The sequence below is a fragment of the Haemaphysalis longicornis genome, unplaced genomic scaffold (genome assembly GCF_048455015.1).
Source record: "Haemaphysalis longicornis isolate Haplotype H1 unplaced genomic scaffold, Haemaphysalis longicornis Haplotype H1 scaffold_7, whole genome shotgun sequence".
Taxonomy (NCBI): Eukaryota; Metazoa; Arthropoda; class Arachnida; order Ixodida; family Ixodidae; genus Haemaphysalis; species Haemaphysalis longicornis.
In genome coordinates this window covers 73,238,091-73,249,071 of record NW_027526422.1, presented here as the reverse complement: position 1 = coordinate 73,249,071, position 10,981 = coordinate 73,238,091, and the positions used below count along the sequence as shown (strand labels likewise).

The 10,981-nt window shown below is 47.4% G+C and overlaps 1 protein-coding gene across 1 annotated transcript in view; it reads left to right on the top strand.

Moving 5' to 3' along the window:
• The first annotated feature begins 3,506 nt into the window (after positions 1 to 3,506).
• Positions 3,507 to 10,981, top strand: part of LOC144146349 (lipase member K-like) — a 49,068-nt gene continuing 41,593 nt past the window's right edge. Inside the window, exons 1-3 of the mRNA XM_077678304.1 lie at positions 3,507 to 3,644; positions 7,455 to 7,653; positions 8,333 to 8,444. Of these exons, the coding sequence (XP_077534430.1) occupies positions 3,507 to 3,644; positions 7,455 to 7,653; positions 8,333 to 8,444 (449 nt within the window). The remainder of the gene's footprint in view (positions 3,645 to 7,454; positions 7,654 to 8,332; positions 8,445 to 10,981) is intronic.

Sequence of the window (10,981 nt, the reverse complement as noted above, 5' to 3'; positions counted from 1 at the left end):
GCAGACTTCGCGTTGGAGTGGCGCTTTCACTTGCTGTGACCCGGGCGTCGCCTCCCCGCTACCATGCCCCGTTCGATGACACCTGCCCCTTCTGCATAGCTCCTGCCGAACAAGCTGATGCGGACCATCTAGTATGGGCGTGTCCTTCACTGGACTCAGTTAGAAAGCGACACTTGAGAGACACAGGCCTCTTACCTGGAAGACCCCCCGACCTCCAGCGATGGCTCTGGGGGCCCCACCACCGCTCCCTTTTTGACTTCCTTCGAGAGATGGGTGCTATCTATACTTGTAAATAAGTTATTTTTATGCCAACGGGCATTCTATCACAAATAAAGAAAAAGAATGTAACCTGGGTCCCTCCCGTTCCGAAGACGACGTCTATCCGATTGCGGCATTCCGAAACGGCCAAAGCACCTTCGTGTTTTAACGATTTTTTTCTTAAGAAGGGGCTTTGGTTTTTATGAAAGCTAATAGAAGATAAATTTTGCAACTGTGAACCTTCACAAAATACGGCCAACAAGGAATCTGGAAGCCAACAAGGAAGCCAACAAGGAAGCTACTAACCTCAAATTACTGCAATGACGCTTGCCGATGCAGCTGTGCATTGGTGATGCTTAAAGTTTCGGAAAGGTAGATATAGAATAACTAAGGAGGTGTCGCAAGAAAGTTCATCAATGTTTCGCCAGGGTTTTGTGCCCCTGTTATCAGCAACTGTCACTTCTTCCCTCCCCCTAGCTTAAGAGGGCGCTTAAGGTTCGATAACGTTTGGTTTTCGCTTAAATTTACCAGCTCTAGTAGCTCTTTGGCTCTCTTTCGACAACCAGTAGTGTCGTGTTTGCTTAAAAATAAACAGTTTCAGCTGTAATTTAGCTTTCTCGTTATCTTTACTTTTTCCGGTATGGTGAAGAGCACATCACAAAAAACAATAAGCAAGGCTGCCTGCTATCGTGCTGCGAGCATTCAAGGTAACGTGAAAAAAATATGTGCGCCACAGTGGGGGTCACAAAGGTTGGCTTCAGGCATGGCAGTGCAGGCGACTGCGCTAATAACCAAGGGCGTCCGCAGAACTTTTTGCAAGGGGAGGCGCCCATTAGCGGGGGGGGGGGGGGGGGGGGTACGGTTGGATAGCACCAAAAAGGCGCTATTTGTGGTTACAAAAAGTACAAACAGCGAATTAGAACCAGACTTGGAGGATATACATTGGATTTTATTACCGAACAAAGAAATTAGGGTAATAAAGAAAATGCAAAAAGTTACTGTCACTTTGTGAAGAAGAGTGGCCAGTATCGCTGCGTGAGGGTTCTCGAATCACGCCAAGTGATCACCAGCACACAGCACAATACATTCACATACATAGAAGTGCACTCCGTCAATATTCCTTGAATAGCAACTACAGACACCTCCGGTTTTTCTGGGCAAATTGCGCGATGACATGTGTGATGAAGTCTGTTGAAATGGCTCAAGCAATAAAGATACTATTTGCCTCCCTGGCTTTCAATGCAGTACAGGCATACAAGCATTTTGAGGGGCTGATTTATAGGTTTTGTTTCGGGGCTTGGGTGGTGCCGAAATTTCGCAATTTCGAAGGAAGGGGTGTACAAGGTGATGGGACGGCACGGCAGGATGTTACACTCTCCCTACAAAGTGTAGCGGTGAAGATGTTTTGCTAGATATAGCTGCAACTTTGTCCGAAAACGGAAGTTCTTGCGGTAAGACTGCATAAATCTAGAGTAAAAAAAAAAAAACATCCCCCTCGCGAGGGGCACGATCAAATGCAGAGCATTTCCGGGGGCGCACGACGTTAAGTAGTTTGCGTTACGTTAATGTTGTTGCACTTGTTGGTGTTGGTTGTTGTATTGTAATTAAATGAGGAGACGTAATTACGTGGTCACGTGACATCATTGATTAGCAGGTGGGTATGATTATTATTCTTCTCTTCTCTTCTCTCTCTTTTCTTCTCTGGCTGTTGTTGTTGCGTCGTCGACGTCTAGATGCCTCTGGTTGAGTTAGTCCCCCCATTCGAGGGAGTCGATGGGAGACGTCATTGTTGAAGTTGTTCTTGTTCTTGCTGCTTCTGTATCAGCAGCTTCTTGACGTAGTTTGAATGAGTCAAGGATATAAGGCGCGTTCGTAGCCCTCCATTCTGTGTCGGCTTTGTGGCGCAGTGGGTAGAGCATCATGTACCTTGCGTTCGGCCCGCAGGGTCGTGGGATCGAAACCAGGCGCCGGTAAGTATTATTTTTTTATATAGTGCAGGGGGAGGGGTGCGGACTACTACGGACAACTAACTAGAACGGGTGACATCGTGAGTTAAAGAAATGCTCTGCATTTAAAAGAAAAACTTCAAACCTTTCAGAATTGTTCGCTATCTTCAATAGCCAGCACAGGCAGTCTGTTTCACTGCCGTCACATGACCGGCAATGTCAGTCAGTGTCTAAAGTGCAATGTTGACCGCAGTCCTGAAGGGCGTTCCATACGGATACGCAGGACCTGAGTGTGCTAATCATTTGAGTCGCGTGGATTGTTGCGCTAGTTGGTTCACGTACATAATTTTAAAAACTTTGCGCTAAAGGACGAGACGAAGGAGAGAACGTCGGTGTCGTTCTCTCCTCTCTTCCATCCTTCAGGGCAATGTTGTTTTAATTATGCGCCAACGAAGCTGCGCAGCTTTTTTGTAGTGCATAAAAATATCCGAATTTCCAAGGGGGGGCAGTTGCCCCCCCTTGCCCCCCCTTTCGGACGCCCATGCTAATAACTTCTAATTGTTCCAGTTGGCTTTCATAGATATGTGCTGCCCGTAAGCAGGGTCGTTTTCCCTTGCGTTCACTAAGATGAACATGTTTGGCACCCAGCATATCATGACAAATCAGTTCGACCGAAATAAACACCGATCCAGAGCCTACCACCGGTGACAGCGTAAACATGTCTTTTGTACTATGTATAAGTTGATGTTCTCGTATGGCATGGCATACGTACGCCATTTGACACTGATTTTTGTGCAAAAGGACTTAGCCAAACTCCGTCAATTCTCTTTCAGCATTCACACTCCGGGACGCACACAAAAATTTTACATGGTTAAGTGTACGTAGAAGCGATACCTGCTTCCCCACTTTCGGAATTTTCTACAGTAATGCCCCTCTTCTGGGTGGTACATTTAAATTCACGGCACTGTAGTATACCGGAAGAGGACAAGTCCAGCACTTTTTAATAGATGAGTTTTTTATCTGTCGCGTGCTTAAGCGTGGAACATTCAGCTATGCGCAAGCATGAGTAGATTTAACTAAACCCAATATTTCTGTCATCCTACGAAAGGATGACACTGACGCTGCAGAAGTTAAGCTACTTTAGTTTTCAAATCTGGCAACCACGCAAAAGCTACTCCAGGGTTGCGAAAGAATAATCAGACACTGCCGACTTTCAAATCAGTTCATTCCCCGGAGATGTTAAGTGGAACTTGTGATTTCTTTAGGAAGGAGGCGAACCATCACTCTGCTGAATGAGACGCCATGGCTCAGATAACAACGTTGAGCACCTTCTTCGCCGTCATCTGCTTGCATTCACAGTCTCTGCTCAGGGCAGCAGCCAGCAATGCCCCGCCTGAAACCTGCATTGGAAAGGTGGACATGGACGCTTGCAGGAACGTGGTATGTATTATCCACAAAAACGATCCCGTAAAATCAGCCTTTCAATTCTTTTTATTGTCGAAGTAATTATTTGGCTTTTCTTAAGCAATAGCAGCTTGTACTTGTGTGTGTGTCTCCGCGGGTTTCGATAGGTTGGTTTGTAATCCATCGCCCTAGACAATGGACTGCGGGTGACCCCCAGGGGGGTTCATGAGGAGTCGGTCTCAATTCATCATCTCTTTGTTGTCCGCATGAGTAATCAGCCGGATGGTAAAATCTCAATTTTTCTCCGCAACAAAATATGGAGCTTTTTTTGTGTTTCTAAGCCCGCATGTAAGAGTGGTCCTCCCAGCAATGCCTAGCCCCAACCTTAATCGCAGTGGGCTGTTAGTACACCAGGCGTTTTTAGCACATTTTATTTTATACATACCTGGGTACGCCATTTGCGCGCACGTTAAATGTAATCTTCAAATTTGCGACCTATCGGAGGCAAGCTTTAAATATCCCGAAATTACCATTTATGTCAGGGACCACAATGTGCTACCAGATGTTCACAACAACCCGCCGCGCTGGCTCCGTGGCTACGGCGTTGCGCTGCTAAGCACGAGGGCGCTGGTTCAATTCCCGTCCGCGGCGGCCGCTTTTCTGATGGAGGCGAAAAGCAAAAACACCCGTGTGTGCGAGATTTCGCCGCACGTTAAAGATCCCCAGGCGGTCAAAATTAATCCGGAGCCCTTCACTACGGCGCGCCTCGTCGCCTGCGTTGCGTCGGCGCTTTAAACCCTACAATCAATCAATCAATCAATCAATCAATCAATCAATCAATCAATCAATCAATCAATCAATCAATCAATCAATCAATCAATCAATCAAAGATGTTCACAACAGCCTGGACACGTAAACAAGTAGATGAGACGGTGAATGTTAACGCGATAGCGTTAGTACGCTCATTTCTCGATTTTGTCGGGCCCACTGCCGGTCCGCTATCAGCCGTGCTCATCAAGGGTCCACGGAAATACGTCACCACTGCCAACCGGAAACTACGACTAAGGCAGCCAGGTGCAAAGGTTAACTGGAGGGTGAGAAGAAGGGCAACGATGCTACGGCGGATGCTATGAGAGAAATGCCATAGCATGCGCCGTCAAACGGGAGGTAGATCTGCGCACCCAAAAGAGAGCTCGCGCGTGTAGCTGTAATCGGTCGTGGTTGCTTAAAACCGAATTTGGAAATGAGAAGGCGGGACGGTAGGCTTGCCGAGAATGATACTGCGGCGCAGAAGGCCGGAAGGATACGTGGTTTCAACAATTCCCGCTTCTACGCAGATAAGCTCCTTGTCCCTCGTAAGGGCGCTGCTCCTAGTTTCGTTAGGTTGAACTTCAGCGCCCAGAGAGCATGAATGGCGGATGACGCAGCTCCGTTCGAAGGTCTCCATCAACGTCAAGGTAACGCTATCACGTCTTACATCTTAAGACCTAAACGTAGATGTACCCTGCAACTTTTTTGAAGGAAAGCTTTTTACCTCTACCCCCAAGGGTTTTTTCGCGACCATTGGGGTCAACAGAAAACTCCCGCGAACAAATAAAAATATTTACTGGCACCGCCAGGAATCCAACCTGGGACCAATAGAATAACAAAGCGAGAGCCCGTTGTCTTACCATTTAGAAACTAGCCCTCGCGGAGACGGGGGAGACATGTGGTGCACTCACCAAGCACATCTACGGGTTTACCTTACTGCATTCTCGCTCAATGTCACGTGATAGCGTCACGCGACCTCTCGCGCCGCTGTGCGGTCCGCCCACGGCACGTCTTGCGGCCATGTGCGCGCATTGAACATGTGCTAAGAGTATAAGAGCAACAAAATTTAAAGGAAGCTCACACCAGCTCATGGCATCTCACTTCTAGTACGCCAATGTGCTAAAGCCTGTGGCCTCCAGTGTTCACGTAGCAAATCACAGCTCCCTGTCGTACGCCCTCACGCCAAACGACACATCAAGGGACACATTCAAATGCTCCTTGATTGCCAGGCCATCACTCTAAGCCCCAGCATCAAGATCCTGGGCCTGCATGACCAGGCCAACCCCAAGAGTGGCGTAACCTTGCCGCACCTCAAATGCAGCATCAATCAAATCATACACATAATCTGGCGAGTTGCCACAAAGAAACGAGGCCTCAAGGAATCCGATACCTTTAGATTAATTCAAGCGTTTGTCCCCTCGAGAATGACTTACGTCAAACCCCTGTCTCCTTCTGGGCAAGGAGGACATAAAGATGCTTTATATAATGATTAGAAAGGCGAATGAGCCGGCCATTGGTATTCCCCTGAGTGTGTCCACAGAGAGGCTGCTTCACAACACGGTGGAAGAGCTGATAGAGGGCCATCTTTCTAACCGGAAGCTCCGAATGGGCAAAACAGCGGTGGGTCGCCGCATTCTTCACCATATTGGCGGGGCAGCACAGAATGTCATTCTGCTTGATGTACTCCCACACTCCTGGCGACAAGAACTAAAGATGCTCCCTTTGCTTAGAAATATGAACCCCTCACATGATGATGGTCGCCGACGTGCACGGGCTCAAGCGCTAACACCACCCTCTGTGGGTATCATGCAGTTATCTACACTGACGCCTCCCAATATCGAGAGAAGTAGTACGCCATCACGCTCCACAACCAACCTCCTTGCGTGTGCCTCACTTAAGACCCAAGGCATATGATGGTAGCAGAAGAGGCAGCCATCGCCTTGGCTCTCACTCAACCAGGGGTTAGGAAGGTAGTAACCGATTCCTAACAAGCCTACCGGAATTACCAGTCGGGTTGGATGTCCCGACGTGCTCTGCGTGTGATAAAAATCCACTTCTCAAACGGTTCCATCCAGCTCATCTGGACACCCGCTCACGCTTCCATGGAGGGCAACGAATACGCCCATTAACAAGCCCGTGGTTTCAACCCACGTGCTATGGAGCTGCACTAGGACAGTCCCCGACTTGTCGCGTTCAGGGAGATAACCCAGTGTTATGGCCTTCAGAGACAGACCCTACCTTCGCCTTACCCTGACATTTCCAGAGAACAGCGAATTACCCAACGGCTCATACAATCCTAACCCTTCATACACCCGACGCGTCTTCACTTAATGCACCCGAATCGCTACGACGCTGAATGTAAATGTTTCTCAGAAGTAGGAACACTCCGCCACATAATCGGGGTGTGCTACTTTAGCCCGGAGAACCTTCCGCTCTTTCCGTCAACTACCCAACAAGAGCAATGGGAGATGCTTCAGTTCAGCCCATCTCTGCCTACCCAGCTTCATCTGGTGGACAGAGCACAGGCTGGCGGACTGCATATGGGCTCCAGTGAAGAAGGAACCACTCCCCTGGGCGGCACTCTGAACCATCCAGAAATCTGCATAGAAGTATTTCCTCCTCCATCTGCTCCTCCTTCGTCTCTGCCGCCGGTCTCGTCGCCTCCATCAGCGGCAGAAACGGCGAACTAAGATCGTCTAACGCCGGCTTTGAGCTTGCTTTAATTTTAGAAAAAAGAGTTTCCACTCATGTGCTACACGAATACAACTCAACCAACCACCGTTCATGCATCATGCATTGTTTCAACCTTACCATGATTATCTCTTTGAAGTAATAAATAGTTTGGTTAAGTGCATTTCACTTCTCTCTGGTTTCACTATTCGTAGAGCAACGCGAGTGAATTTAAGTGACGTCGCATGGGTAATCGTTGTGGGTGCCGTTTATAGCTTTGCTTTCCAACCACACTCACAGGGTGGATTGGGGCTAATTTTTTTTCTGTGTCTCATCCGCACGTCGTTTCCCTGGCTGCTGCCGCAGACCGAAATCATCAGTTCGAAGGGCTACCCAGTACAGGAGCACAATGCGGTGACGAGCGACGGCTACGTCCTCAAGGTCATCCGCATACCCAATGGCCGCGCTAGCCCTGGTACGAACGGGAGGCCAATCGTCTTCCTTCTGCACTCTCTGCTTGGCTCGTCGACAGACTTTGTCCTCAACATACCAGACGAGAATCTTGGTACGAATCCACCTGGTTATTTCATACTAGGTGTTTCCGAAAAGGGAAAGAAACAAGTGGCTGTTGTTTAGAGGGCAAGATGGGGCGGCATCCCAATGGAACACCTAACGCGAGCCTGTATAGCTCAAAATCAGGCGATACAGACAGAATCTATAACCTGCAAAAAATTTAACGACACAGGTATAAACAGTACACAGCACGAGAAGAAAGGAAAGTCGGAAGGAAGTAGAGTTTAGTTCCAAATGTCAAAAAAAGAACTCAGCTTTCTTTCGCGTGTCATTGCTTCTCAAGCAGCCGCATGAAAACAGCTTCACATTTCTTGTGGTTTTGAAATCGAAAGCTAGGAATACATCGCTTCGAATCACGGCGTTTCATTTTCGCGAATTATCTTTGTTACAACTTGTTAATTCTGCATCCCTGGGTACATAGCCATGAGTTGTCAGCACCTACTTGACGTCGGGCGACTAAACGTGTAACAATAACGCAAAGCTATTTCAGGCATTTTTGTATAAATATCTATCCTGTTTTCCAAGAATTTTAATAAAAGTCATACGGGAATACGCACTCACCGCGGAATAGCGAGCGAAGAAAGAAATTCGCGGATCAAGTGAAATATCAAGAGAACGAACGCTTACGGAGATTTTGGATTTTAATCCTAAACAAATCACTACGTTTTCAGGATACATCCTAGCCGACGCCGGATATGATGTGTGGATGGGAAATGTGCGCGGCAACACCTACTCCAGTCACCTTAACCTAACGAAGGAAGACGATATGTTCTGGGAATTCACGTAAGTATAAGAGTTCTGCCTCGATGACGATAAATGTGGTAACTTGCAAATATTATTGTGGATGGGTGGCTAACAGCGCGGCTAACTTACAGGTTATGTGGCTACACGAATAAAAAGTACGATAATAACTGTACAGGGCACTCTTACCGGCCCTTTGAGCAAATGCTTCAGCAAAAATAAAATACATTCCTTCATGCATACACCTATATTAACAAAATGCAACGCCCGACTGACTGACTGATTCACCAACGATCAGCCAAAACTGCTGGACATACAGATACTTGAAACTGCGGAAGACATTTTTATCATGGTGCAGGGGCTCACTTAGGCGAGACGTTCGAAAATTATGGTCCTGACGCAAGAAAACGGGAAGATTGTGTTTTTTTTTAGATTCTGGATCTTCTTGCTTTCCCGTTTAGATTTCGAAGGGCTCTCTCCAGAAATATGTGGCGCGTGAGAATATCTAAAATGCAGAATGCAGTTTTAGGGCTTTGCCTTAACCACGGAGCATTCTTGCTCCGTTGCCCTAACTAACACTAATGGTGCGAAACTGCAGTTCGGTGCAAATTAGTTCATTGTAACTATTCCCCAAAATACGTGTTACTGAAGGATGCATCTCATTGGTCTTTGTGGTAAATGTTTGTTGATTAAATGCACTAACCAGTTATAAGGATTTCGCCCTGCGACACCGTTACGAAAGGTGGGAAAAGATTTTTTGAAATTACACCCCTCACTGACCGTAAAGGCTTAACAGGTGATGGGAACTCCAAGCCAAACTGCTGTTTCTATAGGCTTCAAATTTCAAGAGCACATTCCTGTTATGGTGTAGGAACTAAAAATGCCTGAGTTTTTTTTTAAACTACACCCCTTAAAGAGTAAAAAGCGCTCAAAAATTTTTCCAGAATTTTTTTTTGTTTGAGGCCCATTGTGGTATCGAACAAGTTTTTGTTGATATATAGGAAGCCCATACAAATGTCCAAAAACTCTTTTGCAAGATTTTTCATTAGCCGCCACCTAATGGAAAGAACTAGGACTTTCAGAAAATTACGCGTTCTTACAGATTTCTCACTAACTGTTCATCCCGTTGTTATATATCTACTTAGTTTTTGCTTACAAATGCTGGTCATAAAATTCTACAAAAAACGAATTCACGACTTTGTCTTAATAGGCAGAGACAAAGGCGTGCGGAATTTTTTAGAATACATCTCTCAGGTAGTAAAATTCAGTTCAATTTCCACACGTTCTAATAGCGCCATCTCTTGGGGCATTAAGTAAGTACACGCATCCCGTAGGAGCCCATGTCTGATTCGTAACCATCACGCGATGGTTACCAATCAGACAACTACTTCCCGTGGGCAGAGAAAAAAAAAGACGTTGCGTTTGCACGGAGTTTTGGTCCGGTTGACTATTCACTTTACCCCCGCCCCCCAACTTCTTACCAATTCCGTCACAGAGGCTTTGTGGCTCTTTGCGGGTAAGGTTAATATTGCTGTTGGGGTGTAAAACACAAAAACCAGTTCGTTGCGTGCAAACGCAACGTAGTTTATTCGCTCCCTTTGACGTGCGGCAAGGTCTATTCGGGGCAGACGGAGCGCAGCGTTAACGTTCGTGTGCGGGGGCACCATTGTCACAGGCATGGCTGCTCCTTTAAATATTGCCGCGCAAGTATCGAGTTCGCACATGCCAGTACCCGCACAAGGGAACTAGAATATGCCTCCACTATCTGGAAAAATGGTGACAATTGCGTTAGCTCACCTTCAATCGCACTGCTTGATTGTGAGGTGGCATTACTTGACCAATTGTGATTTCATCGGTGTGATATCTATTATTATTGTTTCCATCTGTGTTACTTGCACGCGCATCTTTGTTCTTTACCTTTGTGAATAAATCATTCAGTTAGTAAGCGCTGGCCCTGTGTGTTCTTGATTGATTGATGTAGGGTTTAACGCGCCGACGCAACGCAGGCGATGAGGCGAGCCGTCGTGGAGGGCTCCGGACAAAGTTTCACCGCCTGGGGATCTTTAACGTGCGCCGAAATCTCGTGCACACGACCGTTTCTGCTTTTGGCCTCCATCATAAAAGCAGGCGCCACGGCCGGGAATCGAACCCACACCCTCGTGCTGAGCAGCAAAACGCCTTAGCCACTCAGCAACCGCGGCGGGTGCCGTGTGTGTTCTCCGTCTCGTATCATCCTTTCGCGCTGCTGGAAATGATCATGTAATGGTCCACGACGACCATCGATTTATACCTGGAAAATAACTAGTCGCTGTCACCTACGCGACTAGTTCTGTTCCCTCGTAACTAGTCGCTCCCGCGTACCGGCCGCGACAGTCAGCGAGGCGGCCTCATAATTCTTCAAAAACTCCCCCCCCCCCCCCCCCCCCGCCGTTCGTTTAGGGAGATGTAAGTGTGTACGGGCCGTTGTAGCCTGTTGAATGCGGGTTCTGTATGCGTGCTTTCATGGCCCTGTCAGTTGCCAGCGGCGAGTGCCCTTGGATGAATGCTAGGGATTTCGTGCTACTTTGTTGGGCTTTCGT